Raw genomic sequence first — 18,669 nt, 5'->3', positions numbered from 1 at the left:
TTTGCAGCAACCATCCAACTTACATGAAGACAACATTCCTTGATACTGATTGTGTCTGAATTGTAAAGAAACCTCTCTATTTATCATGATGCTTCATGAAAATCTGTGTTAGACTACAGTCAGCTATTTTCAAAGTGTGACCTCCATGAGAATGATCCAAGAATGTGTTAGATACACAGATCCCCAGACCTCACCTCAGGCTTCTGAAAGCCCTGGCCTGGTCTTGGGTAGAGGTGAAGTTTGGGGAAGGGGAGGGGCTGGCATAAACCATTTTGGTTCAGTAAGACTTCCGGGTGATCTCAGAGGTCCATTGAGGCCTGATGCAGCACAGCACTGTGCTAATGGAGACACTGTCACAAGTAAAGCACCTGTTTTATAAGTAAGGACAATGATGAGAACAGTTCTTAGTCACAGAGCAGAAGAAGCCAGAATGCTCATGCTAAGTTTTGCTCTTTATGCTAAGTTTTACTCTTTATGCGGTGGGGAAACTACTATCCAGATTGCTGTTCAAGACAACAAGGGGTTGTAGAAAGGACTAACTTAAGAGAGGCACCAAGTGTCTCCATCTTACAATAATGTGTTAAAAAGTATTCATTTTTAAATCCTCCAAGAAACATTTCTATTACATAGACTTGAGTAAATTTCTGGATATAAGACACATGTATAGCTTTTTTTTTTTTTTTTGTAGTTTCTTATGTGTGTATTCTGGAATTCAAAGATCAGCTATTTTCTAGTGTTGCCTGGTAGTAAACAGCTGAGCTGGGTGTGATGCCCCAGGAGTCTGAAACAGGAAATCGCAGGTTCAAGGCCAGCACTGACTACTGGAGACACTGTCTCAAACCAAAGCAGAAACAAATCATCAGACCTAAGGCACTAACTAATAATTGCCAACACTTGCCACAGTGTTTCTTTAACGTAACTGGAGTTCTGTTAGGATGGTGAAAATTCTTCCTTAATGAAAACAAGATGCTTTTCCTGTTGGTGTTTTCAATCATCAAGCCAGGCTCGCCATCCAACACCTGATTTTAATAGAAAATAAGTTAAATTCTTGAATATGAAGTGAGAGTATTTTGCTGGAACAAGATGGTTCCAATGAGGATATATATATATATATATATATATATATTCACATGTGAATATATTTCTTGAGATTGCCCCAGCCAGTATTCCTTTTTCATAATGAACTTAAGCTATGGGCCGTAGGAATGTTCTGAGGATCATAGCTACTGAAATGGTCAATAAAGAAAGGAAAGAGATTGCTTGTGGAGAAAATATAGACATCAGAAACAAAGCATCTATTTTATAATTTCACCGAGAATGTTCTGATTTTGTAGTTCATTGAAGTTTTCTGGCATGCCATGGAGAAGGTGGTGTATTGTTGAACCCATGCTGAAAAATGTGGTTCATGAAGCACACTGCCTGAACCCTTTTTTACCTCGTTTGTCAAAGGAAAAGAAAACATTCTGAAGGTCGTCCTTTTCTCCCAGTGTGATTATTTTTCATTTCAATAAAACTCAGTTAATTTGGAAGAGAGTGCAAGTCTGTGAGAATGGGTTAGTTGCAGGCTCATCAGGCAATCAGACAGGAGATCAACACAGCTGCAGGACCCACAGCAGCTGGGAAGGATCTTGGAGAAGGCCTGTCAGGCACAGGAAAAGAAATCATGGCTGTCACATGGACTGATACCAGCAAGATTTATTAATTTATTCCTCCAAGAGATCTCTAAAATCAGTGTCAGACACTCAAAGATGATAAATCAGTTGAATATTAATGTGAATAGGAGTTTGGCTGTTCTGAAATCTCTTCCTTCGATGCAAAATATGATTTTTCTTTTAAAATGGTCTTGCACATTAAATCTACTCTTATTCCTAAGAAGCAACATATATGCCAGAGTGTCTGCTGCAATTTTGTGTATAATATATTTATTTGCATACAGAAATATTTATTTCTATTATACATTTTATTTTATTTATATAATATATATATGAAGCATACAGCATATCATGGGAAGGTATATTAATTATACACAGAGTTCATGCTACAGCGTGCACCCTTTTAAGAGAAGCCTATTGGAGAGGCATGGCATTGTATATACATGCTGAGGATACATGTCTCACCCAGCTGTGGGTGCCTTCCTACTCTATTTGTGATACCAGTGTCATGGTTGTTGGTGAAGATATCAAATTGGAAAGGGGAGCAACAGTTGATGAACTAAGTACAAGAAAATAAAAGTTAGCTGCATTGGTAAATAACTATTGGTATCATTTTGAAATCTAATCTCCTCTCATGCCATCATCTCTGCAGGATCAAACAGCATCAAGTAAGCAAAAAGCAGAAGGAAGTGCGATTCAGGATACCATATATCAAGTCACATGGTTTATCTTATCCTTTGTAGCTTACTATATTGGTGACCTTGTCTCAATACTTGGGATATGCCATTAACGTAATCATGACTTGGTCAAGAGGCAATCATTTATCTAGAAATGAGCTGGCTCCTCTTTTTTATATTCTTAATCTTCTCTTTTTGTAATCCCACTCTGGGATATTTACATTATTGCTATGAGGAGGAAAAAAAAAAAACATAAAGGCTTGACAGCTTCTGACAGTTCTAGTGAAAGCAGAGAAGATGAGTCATACTGTTTCTTTAAAGGGCTCTTCATTAGTTTGAAAGGAAAAGAAATGATATTTCCAGCAGAAAACTGATCAGACTAGAAGCAGTGATGTTCATGGACAAAGCCACAGCCTCTTGAGTAGGGGCTGTGATTCCATAACCAGGCATTGGTTAAGCCGCCGTGCTCTAGGTGTGTGGAAGCTGCTCATTTCAATAGGTGTGGTCTGTGCTCTTATCTGTAAATTCCAAATCTTAATTAGTGCAGGAGAATTTATGTTAGCCGATGAGTGAGTGAGCTTTGCTGCATTAATCTTTTCTTTTTTGTTGTTTGTTTAAATGATGAAGGATTAAGAAGGGAAGCTCCAGAAATCCCTTCATATAAACTAGTCTTTCTCAGTCCTGGTATCATTGCCTTTTTGAGCCAAATCATTGGGGGTGGGGTGGGGGGGGGGAGCATAGCTTGTGCATTCAAAACTCCTTCTTATTAGAAACAAATGCCTATCCCATGTTGTGACAATCAAAGTGGCCTTACTTATCACTAAATATCCATAGGGTAGAAATTGCCTCTGCATGAGAGNCATAAAAAAAAAAAAAAAAAAAAAAAAAAAAAAAAAAAAAAAAAAAAAAAAAAAGCAAACTAGCAACAGTAAAGAAAGATCTTTGAATACATTCTCCCTCCAAACATGCCAATGTCCTTCCCTTTTTTTCTTATTTTTTTGGAAAATTTCCATAGTATGTTAGACTACCTTCATTTTCTTCTTGAACTTGACAGTGTCTCTTTTAAGTTGTGGTAGCTATGGCAAATAACTAGGCACAGAAAGAATCAAGGAAAGATTACAGTAGAACAAGACAAAGATTAGTTCATGGTAGACTGGGCTTAAAGCAAACAGAATGAATTCTGGCCTCCCAATGGTGGCCATGTCTGCATCACATAGTATATAATACAGATTGATAACATTTCTTACAGGAAACCAAGACATCGATTGGAGTGAAGTCTGCTTCACTCAATTTGTTGAAGAAACAACACAAAAATAAAAAAAAGTGATCTTAAATTTCAAAATTTACATTTTAGCAATTCTGAACTAAGAGAACTACATCAACTAATTATAGACTAAATTAACCTGAACGGATTCCATGTTTCCAGATAGGAGATTTTGAGGTTAAAACTAACTAAAATTACTCAAACAGTAAGTTCTGTTCCTAAAGGATAAATGCATATATTGTTAGCAACTTGCTTCTTCTTAGCTTACAATGCTGCTCTTGCTCCTGTCCTACCCTTTATCACCCACTTGCTAAGATGCTCCTCACATCCACAGTCAGACAAAAGAACTCTGGTAAGTCTTAGGACTTCACGCTCATGAACCTTGTAATACTCATGGGATGGCCGAGGAGGAATCAAAGCACATCAGTGAAGATCTGAAATTTATAACAATGTATAACTTTAATTCCTATCCATTAGGCCCCCACTTAGAAAATCTGTTTGGAATACTGTAACATATAATGGAAGAAATTATATGACGACAAAAATATAACTAGTTAATGTAGATTGGTGTAATTCTGCATTTATTTTCGAGTGGCAAGTGTGGATTTCCTATACTCACATTATATGTTTAGTGTTACTCTTTAATAATCATTTTTGTGACAGCTATTTGTGGTTATATTAGACTGTGGGAAATGGCATGGCAAGAATCACATGTACTCTTCCATCAGATTCTGCAGGCATATCTTGCCTCTGTTTGTTTTTTCATTATATTTAAGCCACAAAGATTAATATAACTCCTGATTAGTGAATTTTGAACTAATATAATCTTACAGATATTTGACAACAACTGGAAGAACATGGAACAGGTAGTATTAGTAAATATTTGTGCATGACCCATTTCCCCACCCCATGTCTTAGTATGATTATAGAAAACTTCATTTGAATATAACTTGAGTACCATCTGTTAACAGACATTGAATATAAGGTCTTTTCCTCTTGGTGTTGACACAGTAAACTAATTGAGCCTCCAAATGAGCAAACCAGCATCATATTCCTGCTGACAAAGTCAGGAGTTCATTTTGTACACATTAACATTGTGCACACAGGTCGGGCAGGTTCAAGTTCAAACAGATCGCCCTTCTGACCTTCTGTCTTCTCATCTCAAACTTCACCTGGCCTCAGTGAACTTTCTCCAACTACACTGATCATTTTCTAATGTGATTAAAAATTAAGTTTAAATGACTTTGGTTTCCCAAGCATATTTATGTCTTAGGCAGACTACATTGTTAACATGGATTAGTTGAGAAGAAAGTCATATGGGTAAAATTCTTCCACACAAAGGAACTCAAGTGAGTGAAATCCTTACAGGTTGTACACCATCAAAGAATGCATGGACACAGTGGGGAGTGGCGGAGTGGCCATTTTCATGGGTGACTCTGGCCAGATTTAGAAGTCCTGCAGATACTATCCATATTCAATATAAAACCAGGAACTACAAAAATAGTAGAAAAAAATAGTATGGCCTAGTTGGGCTTTTGCTGTTTTGCTTTCTTGCTTTTCAATGATGGGGAAGGAGAAGAGAGAAGAAATAAACAGTGATTCCATTAAAACCCTTCAGATCAGTGCACAGCATAGCCGGGAATAAGTTCAGGGCTCTGCATACCATCGCTGCATCCTATTTGATTTTCTTTCTTCTTATCTCTCATATCGTGCCTGCTTCTTTATGTTTAGGTCCCTGTGTTAGCATGGAATGTGCCATTTCTTTCTCATCGCCACCCAGGGGAATAACAGAAAGAAACAACAAACTAACAAGGTTGGTCTTCTTGTGCAGAGTCATGAAATTGTAGATTCTGAAGCCCTTCTTCAAGAGAGCAGGAGACAGTAGAGATTTTTCCTTAGATCTGCAATTTCAGCATGTCTCTTTCATTGTCTCAGTGTGCCTAAACTGACAGGGTTTATACGGTGAAGGTTATTTATTTTTCAAGCTGGAGCATCAGCACAATAAGAGTGTCTCTCTAAAACTCCTTAATTGCACATTGTAGTAAGATTGTAAAGTGCAAGGGCAGATCACTATAAACACAGCTTTCCTGTGCCTGTTCTTCCCCAAGACACACTCAACCACCGCATTTCTTCTTTGGAAAAGGTCTTTTACCTTGTAGCGCCTATGTTCTTGTAATGACACATAAGGAGGTGCTTAAAAGTCTTTTTGAAGGTGGCGTTACAAAGTGCATAGCAGGCAGGATTGATGGTGCTATTAATGTAACAGAGCCAGTAGCCAATTGTCCACACTGTATTGGGGATGCAGGGTGCACAGAAGGTATTGATGAGCACCATGACATTGTATGGCGCCCACGTGATGATGAAAGCCAACAGGATAGCCAAGATTGTCCTGGTCACTTTCTTCTCCCGGGATGGAGGAGGCTTCTTTTTGGCAGGCTGCTTGGTCATCTTCACAATTTTGCGGGCTACAATGTTCTGCTTTTCATCCCCATTCTGACCCGACGATCCAACTAGTTCTACGGTGGTACTTGTTGGTGTGCATGCGTCACCCTTTTGGGTCTTGGTGACAATTTTGATGCATGTCTGCCTAGAGTTGTCATCTTTGGAGTGGCCCAGGGAAGTGGAAACTGTGTTTTCATCCTGGGTTATCTCATCATCTCTCATGTTGGAGGCCACAGCACTGACAGACGTGGAGTCGTTGGAGCTTTCTTTCTCCTCCCCCTGAACGCAGTTTTCAGTCCCGCCGTCCCGCGGAGCCTTGCCATTCTGGATCTTGTTGTGTTCCAGGCCACCATCACCACCAGGCATGTTGTTGTTGTTTGGCTTTACAATTCTTCCTTGAACTAGACTCGGAGATACCGGGTCTTGGTTGGCCGCAGGTTCCTTCTTTTCCTTCTTTATTCTGCTCTTGCTCGCTCGGGATATGTGCCAATAGAGCACCGTCATGATGATGACAGGCAGATAGAAAGCCGCAATGGCAGTGCCAAAGGTGACCGCAGCGTTGGAAAAGAACTGAATGTAGCATTCCCCGTCCTCCACAGTCCTTACCCCTACGATAAACTGCCAGAAGAGAATGGCTGGGGCCCATAGGATGAAGGAAAGAACCCACGCAGCTGCAATCATCATGCCTGCCATTTTTGTGGTCCGCTTAACTGGGTAGGTCAGAGGTTTTGTGACACAGAAGTATCTATCAAAGCTGATGATGAGAAGATTCATAACGGAGGCATTGCTGACAACATAGTCCAAGGCTAGCCAAAGGTCGCATACTACAGGTCCCAAAGGCCAGTAGCCAATCACAGTGTAGAGGGTATACAAGTTCATGGAGAAAACACCTATGATGAGGTCAGCACAGGCCAGGCTGAACAAGAAGTAATTGTTGACAGTCTGAAGGTGGCGGTTGACTTTAATGGAAACCATGACTAGAATGTTCCCAATGATGGTCACCAGACTGAGGGATCCAGCCACAAGGACAATAAATACCACTTCAAATGTCTTGTAAGGACTGGTAATAGCCAAACCATTGTTCGAGGAGTTAGTTGAGTTATTCATTTTGTGTTCAGTAGTCAAGTGGCCAAAGAAACATTTAAACCTGCAGGGAAATAGAATGAAGTTAACAAATGTAATATAAATATTGTTTTGAAACACATCTGATTTCTTCCTTTTGGAAAACTTCCCAGTCCCTTTTCTGTGTCCTGAATATATACTGTAACAGGTCTGACCACCCAAGAGGCAAAGACTATGGATGGAAAATTGAAATAGCTTAATGGTTGATGATGAATTCATGATTCAATAACACAATGAGTGTATCCATATACAGACATGAGTGTCTGTGTATCTGCCTGCTTGCCTGCTTATATCACCATATCTTTATGAGTTGAAATGATGAAACCAAATACATAGTTAAAATTTTTCAAAACAACCATAAACTTCAGGATTTGAAAAAAACAGGGAGAAATAAAATATTAAAACAGAACACAAAATTGAATGTGTGACTTTTATAGTCAGTAACACCTTTATGGCAGATTGAGCCTTTTCCTTATTAAAATTAATGAAGGAAATGATAAAAAAGATAAAGTACTAACTAATGCACCCAACCAAAGTAAATTTGTTTTTCTCAATTTTGTTTTACAATTGTAGTCCATCTTCACTTGGCAGTCCAATTTCTAAATTCCATACCTTATAAAAGAACTATCATTTACTATTGATATGACTGATATGATTATATGAAAACAATTTTCCAAATGTTTTCATTGTTTCAAGCCATTATTAAATCCATTGTTTTACTATTCTTTGACAGACCTTTCATTTTGCTGAAGAGGAAGCTATAGCCCAAAAAGTTGCAGAAAGTAATCTAGAATCACTTTTAAGTCAGTGGATAGACAGACTACAATTCTTTCCTTTCCTTTTCTTTACAAATGCCTTGAGTTGTTTTTCAATAAAAAAAAAAATCATAAAAGAATATGCAGCCTTAGGTCTTGTGGAAGCACATTTTCTTCAGTAAGTATTAAGGGCTATAGAAAGTCTTTGTAATATATTGTATCATCTCCCTTGTAGAAAGACGAAAGCTGAGATAATAAAAGAGTTTAAGGAACTTATAGCTAGGACAGCGAGTAATAATTTACAACTAAAATCAGCACTTTACCGCAGGTCTTTTTATGTTTTGTTTTGTTTTAAGATAATCTCCCTCTCCCTCCCTTTTGCTTTGAAGGGCTGCACTTAATGAGAGATTCCTGAGGAGCACCATAATGATGTCCTATATATAAAGGTTGCTAAGTCAAGGCAGATAGTTTACTGAAGCTTGGATCCTTATCCAGACTGAACACTGAAAACTCTATGGGATGTGAACTATAGTGACTATTGCAACTCAGGAGTTTTTAGAGATACCCTGCTAGTCTGTGAAAGTACTGGTGACAATGGGAAACATGCCATTTAGAAGCTAGGACAAGTAGGGACATCCTCTCTTCCAACAGGGTGTGCTCATTATGTGGGGGCTGTTGCTCTTTTAGGAGATAGTAGCTGGCTTCCACCAGTCTCTCATCACTTCTTTTCTCCAATTTTTTGGGGTCATTGAAGCAATATGATTAGATCACAGATGAAGATGTTCACAATGGAGATGAACTTCAAAGCACTCATGTTCGTATGATAAATGTGTTATGTGGTATTGTACACTTTAGTTTAAATCATGGTCCTGGGAGTATTTTGGAAGCATGAGAACAACTTGTCTTCACCTAGCTTCTTTGCATACATAGCAGAGAGGAACATACACTGTTCTATGTTTTCTTCATCAAGTTTGAGTATGTACTACGAACTATGTACTAGATTGGAAGGGTGGAGTCAGGGGGGAGGCACTGCCTTCAACTGGGTTTTAGAACCTGAGGCCCACAACTATGCATTAGACAGAATAGTAGCACACACACACACACACACACACACACACACACACACACATACACAATTTGAGCACTCAAAGCCCTAAATCTTCCAACCAATAGTTCACATGGAAGAAATACAAATGGATAGTAAGTATCTGGAAAGAAAGTGTTGAACATCCTTAGCCAGAGAAATGCAAATTAAAACTACTTTGAGAGTCTATCTCACTCCATGCATTAGCTATGTAGTTCTGGGTTTGAGACTAAAATTCTATGAAATGTATTTTCCTTTTTCTCAAACTCTTTTTTTTTTCTTTTAGAGTTGTAGCAAGGATTAAGGTGATATTATGTCCCTGAGTGATAGTCTATAAAGGCCAAGGATGAAACATGTGCTATTAATATTCAAATCTGCAAAGCATATGTAAATTGATCACCTCTCTTAACCTTTCATAATAGTTAACAGAAAAGAATGTATCAATGTGTGTCTGAGCTATGTATGACTGGGAAGATGTGGAATGAATAAAGTAGTAAAAGTAATAAATTCTCATTATCCATGATAGCAAATTGTCAACAATAGTGTTATAAAGAAAACCATCACAAGGACAGTCAGCATGTTTTGAGCATAATTACTCCTCCGAGCAAGTCCTGGGGTGGCTGCTGTTTTATGACAGACATTGATCAAAGAATCAAAGAGTAAAATTACTTGAGATTCAAATCAGTGACACTCTATGCAGACTCTGTTACAAATGAATAATCATCCTTTATCTAAAAAATATCCCCTTTGACTGAAATCATGTGCAAACACCAATGACCTGTCAGAGTAAGCCTGGTATTCAGATATCAAGTTGGGTCCTTGATTAATACAAAAGTTTGCACATCACGTATGGACAAGACCTGTATCTCTGAGGGAGATGTCAATATTAAAGCTGTGTAGAGTCCAACACAGGAAAAGATGTGGGGTTTAGAGTTCTAAACATTTTTCTAAAATCGATCATTGCAAAACGTGTGCAGGAGGGATGTAAAGGGAGGCAGAGAAACATCAGTACTAGAGTGCCTTCTTAGCATGTGAAAGACTCAGGTTTCCATCACAAAGGAACACACACATACACACACATGCACACCCACACATTCACAGGCATATGCCCATATACATACGTACACATACAGGAACATGCACTTACAAACGCACACATATATAAACACACACGTGCATACCCAGTGTATCACACAACAGCATTCAATCAGTGGCACTAAAGTTCTAAATATTAACACCAAGTTTTTGAATTGTTGCAGAGAAAATTAAAATTCTGATATGTAATAGACAGTAAGGGCTAATTAGATAATATAGATGGGACTTATGCCTGGGTAGAGCAGAACACCAGAGGAGTATGTGTAAGTGCTTACAATGCTGTGTCCAGGTAGAATATGCTACATGAATGGATCGACTTGGGAGCAGACTAAGCACTGCAAATGTTTCCATGCTATTTCCTATGACTCTTATGACCCTAAGAAGTATTATTCCAGACTTTCCATTCGTAAAGTTGACAATGGTCAGTGACTTTGAGAGTCACACTATATTGTATTTGTCTTCAGGTTTACCTGACATCTGTAATTTCATTATTTCTATGACGTCCCACCTTGACATGGAAACTGCACACTAGCAAGCATTTTGGAAGAATAAAAAGAAAGTCAGGGAAACTTAATCTGTGGACTGCTGATAGAGGTAAGACTTGTTTTCAGAACCCCTAGTGAATTATTCAGTCATAAGTGTTCAGCCCTAAACACGTGTACATACAAGCAACACTAAAGGAATTCAGGAGAGAGATAAACAATAGTAATTACAGAAGGAGAGGTCATGGTTTTGAGAGCAGGGTAGGAGAGTACCATTTAGTACATATGAGGTATAAATACCATAGTATGTTCTGAGATGCTTAGAAGTTTTTCTTAACAATGTTATAGTATACATAAGACTTTCAACCCAAAATTCTATTGTAGAAAATATAAAAATTATGAGGTTGACTTAACAGGGCAATAGAAAAAGTCTCAGAATGTCATGGAGACAAGGTTTCACCCACCAAGTGATTAGCAGGTGATAATATGAAAAAGTTAATTTTCTGTCTTAGGAATGAGATACAGTATTTTTTTTACCTGCGTTACCATTGATTAAAATGGAAATTAAGCTTATTCATTTTGATGCTTTGTGTTATTTATCAACAAATCTGCTAAAAGATATTAAAATGCAATTTTTACTTCATAACATGAATTGTAGTAGATAATCCAAAATCTGCGTTAGGTCTTTGCAATACTTGCTTAATCCCACTGATTAATGAATAACATTGGTAGCGATGCTAAGTACACTTTCTCCCACCAGCACTGTTAGAGACCAAATAAGTTTTAAAAAAAAAGAAACGGCAAAGGAGAGCCGGGGAAACATTTATTTCAAGAAGCGTTAGGGAGCAAAGCCCTTGTTCTGTGAGAAACGTTCTGTTTACACAGTTTGATACTGATGCAATCAACGATGACACGGTTTCTTTCTCTCTTATGTGTTGTTAACTTTCCACACAGACATGGAACACAGTTCCGTTTTCCCCCCTTCAATCTGATTTCCCTTTGAACCAAGACTGTGTGTCAGAGTGGGTCCCCCCCTCCTTCCGTCCTTCCTCACTAGCTCCTGCATCTCACTGCAGCTCCTGCATCTCACTGCAGCTGCAGGTGCAGTGGGAATGGCCACAGCGAGGCGCGAAGGCCCTGCTTCTTTTTGTTTCAAAATATCTTCTGAAGCCCTGGAATGAGTAGATCCTCAAATGGTGTCACGGCCTGTGGGGGTGGAAGCAGAGAACGAATGGAAACCCAAAGAAAATAGGGCGTGTTCTCTTCCACAGGGGATTTCTAATCTAGGAGAGACAGAGGATGCCGACGAGACTCACCAGCTACCTACACTGCTGGACAGATGTGGGGCCAATCGCCAAGGCTAAGACTTTAGGAGGAAGGTTGGCCAAAATGGAGCAGAATAAGCATAGTGGCTCTCTGGGACCACTTCCCTAAATACCCTCTGCTCATCCCTTTCCCGCTGTTTCCTTCCTCTCCTTCACGATGCCGGACTCATCCTTGCAGAACTCTGGGCCATCACTTTTTTCTCAGTGAAGAATGGCCATCATTGGGAGGAGAGGCCCTTGTTCTTGCGAAGATCATATGCCCCACCCAGTACAGGGGAGTGCCAGGGCCAGGAAGCAGAAGTGGTTGGGTTGGGGAGCAGGGCCAGGGGAGGGTATAGGGGACTTTCGGGATAGCATTTGAAATATAAAGGAAGAAAATATCTAATAAAAAAAAGTGAAAAAAAAAAAAAAAGAACAGTTTAGTGGTGTTAAGCCACTGCTCTATGCCTTTGATTTCAGTGTGTGAAGGTTCAGAAACTCACACACTCATTTACCCACACAGACTTGACATGTTATTTAAAATAAAATGTATCGAAAATATTCTGGAAGAAATGTGAGTTTTTCTCATTTAGGAAACTGTAGCTCAAAATGGTAGACTTTGCCAGCAATGCATTATATAAAATTTTGAATTAAAAAAAAAATTTCTACGCTGAAAACATACTATAGTTTCAAGCTGTTCCTTTTAGATCCATGGGTATTATCATAGAGATGTTAAAAAACAAAACAAACAAAAAACACTACCACCACCAACAACAAAACAGCCAATGACAGGAGAGTGAATGTAGCTGAAACAGCTGATTCTCCAGTCAGTGCACACAGAATTCATGAGTTCTCTCAATGTGAAAAACATCAGGATTATGCACAAACCTACTGCAGGGTAAACATGCTGGCTCTTTTGGCTGCCTGTCAAACGTAATACTATTCTTAGTGATTCTGGGACAAGCTTCCAGTCCATGTCAGCCACACTGCCGTTTCCTTCCTCAAAACACAATGTAAACACCACTTACCCTAGAAAAGTGCCATGACTAACAGGGAAAAGAGTGGTAGTCGTGATTTCACTAGGATCTGAGCTTTCCCACCTCACGCAGCTCACGTTCTAGTTATTCACACAGGGTGTTCCTCCTGACACAGTGGAAAAGGGGTCTGGATATGCATAAGCCCATTGAAACCAGGGAATGCTTATGTTTGTTATCGGACGTTCGTTGTTATTGTCAACATTGTTATTGTGGTTTGCTTGGTTGCTTTGGTTTTATGAGACAGGGTTTCTCTGTGGAACAGAGCCCTAGCTGTCCTGGATTCGCTTTGTAGACCAGGCTGGCCTTGAACTCCTAGGGGTTCATCTGCCTCTGCCTCCAAAGAGTTGTGATTAAGGGCATGTGATTAAAGGCATGCACCACCATGATCAGCTTGGCAGTTAAGCTTTCAAAGCACATCTCTGTGAGTCAGTAAGCACACTGACTTTTGCACTGAATTCAGCAGCACTCTGAGGAACATGAGGGCTGTAGGCTTACGTTTTTCCTGGGTTTTCTCCTTTTCAAGAAAGTGCAACTCCTTTATAGTAAAATGCATGGGCCTAGAGCTACGGCATGAAACATGTCCTACACTGTGAACCCCGATCAAACATCCAATCAGAGGCAACCCTGTGAAACAGAAGAGAAAATGGACCAAGGGCCACAGAGCCACCTGTGGTTTCGCAGCTGTATCTGTGTCTTTCTCTCTGTTTTTAAAAGCTGGAACTGTGTAGCTGGCTTTTTAAAATTTGTTCTTGTGGTGTTCCTTTCCCCAGCCCCTGAAGTTGGCAGGCTGCTGGTTTAATAGCACTAAATTAGTTAATTCATTGCTGTGAATTAAAAATGTGAATCAAATTTGCAGAGGAATTGAAGCTTGTTATAACCCTGATAGAAAATTCTGGAATGAAAGCTGTTGCTCTCAAGTTGCTGAGCAAAACCAGTGTCCCCTATAGGGAGAAATTTCCAGGGTGTATATGCCTTCCACTGGGAGATGAAAAGAGCATGTGCCACCAGGATATCTTAGGTTGTAGTTCAAGGACACAGCTGATGGGAGGTAAGAGGGAATTGCATTTATGAGTAGTGTGAAATGTTTATGTTGCCCTGGTGGACCATGGCAACTAAAATGAGAATAAATGGAATCAGGAGTTGTGCACAGAGTAAGTAATTCACACACAAGTGAAATTCCCTCTAAGTATACTGGAAAATTCAGGCAGCATAGTTAGAGAATAACTGGGTCGAGATTAAGACATTCAGTTTAATTAGGAATATATTTATTATGAGTCTGTCTCAGGGTACATGGCCCATGAAGGGAAAGAAATCCTTACCCATCAATGTAACACATTGCTCTTTCTACAAAAATTGTGCTTTTCTATGGAAAATGCAAATGAGTAAAATTTTTTATAGGCATGGCTTTAACAGTTACTATCATTTGAGACATGGAAATATACAGCGGATAGGTATTGTCTCTCTTCTGGCTAACATCTCTAGAATAGAGATTGCTCTGGCTGTGTGGAGCCCAGAGAGATGAATTCACCTCCAAAACATCCAACTTGTGAGACTTCCCACTCTTCAGTGACACAAATAACACCTGCCTCGTAGCCCTATGATTCATACCAGAGTCAATGGGGCTATAAAAATAAAATAGTAATGAAGTATACAAAGTGATGGGCAGCAACTATTTTTATTGTTTCTAATCCAAACACAAAATGATTGTTTCCCCAGAGCCTGATTGCAGCCTATTTCTAGAACGCAGAGAAATGACCACAGTGTTATCTCACTAAAACTTGAAGTCCAAGAGCGTTGAGAAGATTAAAAATTTCACTAAATGATGGAATAGCAATTCAGATGAGGGGACACGAAAAACTGCCTTGAGTCAGCAAAGATTCGTGTCTCTAAAGCACTAATTTAGAGTCCCAATAGAAAGCAAGCTGGGAAGAAAGAAGTTTGTGTCTGAAACCAGATTAATTTACTAACTGCTTGAAATAAAACCATGTCTTGTTTACAACCTTGGGCAACCACAGCATCATTAAAAGTATATAATATAATACACTGTGATGCTCCCTCCCCCTCTTCTCTGATGCCCTTCCCTTTCCTTTTACTTTAGTTTAAAAACCATTTAAATATGTAAGTGTTTCTGACTCCCTTTTGCCTGCAGACTCTGTTGGTTTTACTAGTTTTCACAGTGCTAAGGATTGGAGGCAGGGCCCTGTGCATACTAAGCAAGAGGTCTCTCACTGAGTTGAACCTACAACCCTTTCACCTCCATTTTTTTCCAAACACTCTTCATCATCACGTCTTTCTGGAAACCCAAGCTTTGTACTCGTCAACACAGAGCAGTAACCCACACCTTTCCCCAAGAGACAAGTTTGGTGTTAACTGAGCCCAGTGTGAAAAATATGACAGAAATGACACTTGTCTTCTTGAATTCACCATCTGGGGTTGGAGGTAGGCCAGACACAACTGGTTTGCAGTCACCTTCTCCGTGTCATGTAGCAAATGGTTGCTGAAATTTGAGCAGTTTATGAAAGGAATAATTGTACATGCCTTTAGTTTCACCATACAGGAGGCAAAGGCAGGCAGATCTCTGTGATTTCAAAACCAGACTCACTAACATAAGGAGTTATTGATCATCCAGAGTTACATAGCAAGAGAAAACAAACAAACAAACAAACAAACCAAGCTCTGAGCAATTCACATATAGGCACTAAAGTACAAGTTCTACTTATTCATAAACACTGCATGACAAGGAAAGATCACCCAATATAGGATGGCAAATGGGTGGGAAGTAATGTTCGAGACTGGTAGAAAGCAAGCTTTTAACTTCGGCAGTGTATCGGTAGGCCAGGTTTAGTATGAGTTGTTTACTAAGATGAGACCAGAATATGCTTAGCTTGACTTAAAAAAAAAGGGGGGGGATATAGGTTTGTAATTACTTAATCTGTGGCACATCTCAAGATGGTAGGAAGTAAGCTAGGAGATTTTGCTCCTGAGTCTTTGCCCAACCACTGTGTAATGGATGCATGATGTGTTTACATGATAAGTATTCTCTGAGTTGGGAAGGATACTGTCTCTTATGAGAGGAAAGCAAGGCAGGTTTTCTGTTCTTATAATGGCTATTGGATAGGAAATCCTCTGAGGAAGGATTGGTACAACATGACAGCATGCTACAGAAAGGGAACTTTAAGGTCACACAGCTGGCCTTCTATAAGCAATACCCAAACATGAAGAATACCATGGCGTTAGTGCACCTTTATTTTAAGGGAGACAATAGCAAAGTTTCTGCTTATTCAGCTATGGGAGGTGCCAGAAAGGGTTGGCTTTTGACTTTGTTAGGGTGACACAACTCTTCTTCCTGCAACTTCTATTTATGGATAGCTGTGATGTGTTTGTGGATGTGGTACTTAAAGCTTTAGCTTAGCAAACCCTAAAAAAAAGGAGCCTATTTCATTGGGGGGTGGGGGTGGGCAGGTAATCTGTTGAAACCCCTTTTTCTTATCTAATTGATCTAATAGATATATAGTAAATAAATGTACCATTCACAGATTTTCACAGAACGTAATGCAGTAGGCTCCATGCAGGTACTCATTAAGTAGTCACTATGATTGAATTGATTATAATTTAAAAGGTGGTTCTCATAGGCAAATATAACACAAGAAGTAACATAAAAGAATGAAGAACCCAGTTTGTATTGCTCCCCAAACATAAGAAAACAATTTTTATAATTTTTTCATGAGTAAAATCAATTTCTTATTCTCTCATATGCTTCTATTCAACATCATATTTTTTAAAAATCCACTTTCATGTTAAGCTTCTAGGTTCCTATGCTGGTATCATCATTCTAAAAATGTGAATGTTGGTAACTAATGTAACTAATATATTCTTAAGAAGATGTCTAGAGTCTAAGACAGTGAATCTCTTCTTAAAAATCATACCTGTAGATCCAAAAAAGATTATTTGATGATATTTAACTTACATTTTATTTCAAAAGAGTGCTCTCTAAAGAAGTTATTCTTTCTGATGGAGTAAGAAATAAAATTTATCCCCTTGCACATTTTGATTGAACCCAATACTACAAACTTGCTTTGGCCATATCACCGATGAAGAATTGTTCTACCTCCCCCAGCAGTTTTCAACTACAAATTAAGAAAATATTAAAATTATGATGCTCAGGACATGATTTATAAATAAGGATAAATTAACTCAGATACCATATTTAACAGTCATTAGAGGTGCTATTTTCAATTAGAGAGCTTTTCAAAAATCATTTCAGTTAGCAGTTTTACTCAGAAGAAAATACCTTGTATTGAAAGAAGTAATGAACATCCACACCAATGATAGTGGTTTTGTAGGGGAGGGCAGCCTTAGGACTTCACTTTCTCACATTTCTGTAGACAGTCCAGTTGGATGAAGACACAAACCTTTGTCTTCAACGTCCATTCACCGTCTGCCCTATCTATAGTTTATGTGGCTTGTATGAATTGCTATTGACTGTGTAAAGCCACTCCACAGACACCTTTGCCAGATCTCTGTGTCCATGTTATTCTTCCACTATTATTATAAGAAACTTAGCTTTGTTTATGATATAATGCCTTCAAAGCATTAAATGGCAATATGCTAAGGACAAGAAACATAGCCTATTGATCCTAAAACCTAGAGAGTGCAGCTAGATTGCAGCTGAGTTCCAATAGCAAGATAAGGGTTACATATCCAGCACCAATAGCTAATTTGAACTAAGAATCCCCACCATCAGCAGCTGTACCTTGACAAAGACAGCGCCCATCTTAAACTCAGTCTGTCTTCATGTATGATTCATGAATGGCCAGTAAAGTGGGAATATTCACCCAAGATGCTCTCAAGATAGATTCAATGGTGGGTCATCTCATTTTTATCCTATTGAGAACTGCATAGGCTTATAGATTGAAGTCTGATTACACACACATTGTTTTTCTTATTCCTCCCAATCTTATTCCACACATACTCTTTCTTTCTTTCTTTCTTTCTTTCTTTCTTTCTTTCTTTCTTTCTTTCTTTCTTTCTTTCTTTCTTTCTTCCTTCCTTCCTTCCTTCCTTCCTTCCTTCCTTCCTTCCTTCCTTCCATTCTTTTCTTTCCTTTTTATCCATTCATTTATTTATAAACCACTAGATTCTTTTAATGCTGTCCATATGTGCAAGGGTGTGGGGCCATCAACTGAAGCTTGGGGAACCTACCCATGGCCCATAGCCTATAAGAAGAATCATTTTCCCTTCCCTCAACCCCTGAGTTCTTCTGCTGTTTTGCTGAATTTGGGTTGACTTGGTTTTGGACAAAGGTATACTATGCCCCAGCTACTGCTCTTTATTCTGAAACCTCCCTGGCTCTGTTCTGCCTATATATTTAGGGATATAACTTGTGAGGAGCTTGCCTCCGGCTTACCTCTTGTTGGGTTGCTTTCCAAGCCCATTGTAAAGCCACGAATTGACAGTTTGACCTGCTTTACTCAGTATTTCTCCTTTTATTCTTTTAGGTATCAACAGTTAAATAAAAAATGCACACTAGGCTGACCTCTTTAAACAAGATCTAAACTGGTCAGTCACAGTGAGTGGTCCCTAGCTAAGTAGCTAGCTAGATTATAGAAATACCCCCCTAACAGTCACAGTGTGAGGCAGGGGCTTGTCACAATATCCAGTACACCCTAAAATTCCCCAAACATACATGAAAATAAAGATCTGGGAGTCACTGAAGTAGCTGGCTCTTTTATTCATTCTATGAACCGCACACACC

General features: G+C 39.0%; 1 protein-coding gene across 3 annotated transcripts in view; it reads right to left on the bottom strand.

Annotated features, from left to right (window-relative positions):
• Positions 1 to 1,992: 1,992 nt before the first annotated feature.
• Chrm2 (cholinergic receptor muscarinic 2) overlaps positions 1,993 to 18,669 on the bottom strand; it is a 135,496-nt gene continuing 118,819 nt past the window's right edge. For all 3 annotated transcript variants that reach the window (XM_021191155.2, XM_029535320.1, XM_029535321.1), the window contains one exon: positions 1,993 to 7,182. In XM_021191155.2, coding sequence (XP_021046814.1) covers positions 5,742 to 7,142 — 1,401 coding nt within the window. In that variant the 5' untranslated portion in view covers positions 7,143 to 7,182 and the 3' untranslated portion in view covers positions 1,993 to 5,741. The remainder of the gene's footprint in view (positions 7,183 to 18,669) is intronic.

This window comes from Mus pahari, chromosome 2, assembly GCF_900095145.1.
Source record: "Mus pahari chromosome 2, PAHARI_EIJ_v1.1, whole genome shotgun sequence".
Classification (NCBI taxonomy): Eukaryota; Metazoa; Chordata; class Mammalia; order Rodentia; family Muridae; genus Mus; species Mus pahari.
Note: the sequence above shows the minus strand (reverse complement) of the source record. Positions and strands in the feature narration are given on the sequence as shown.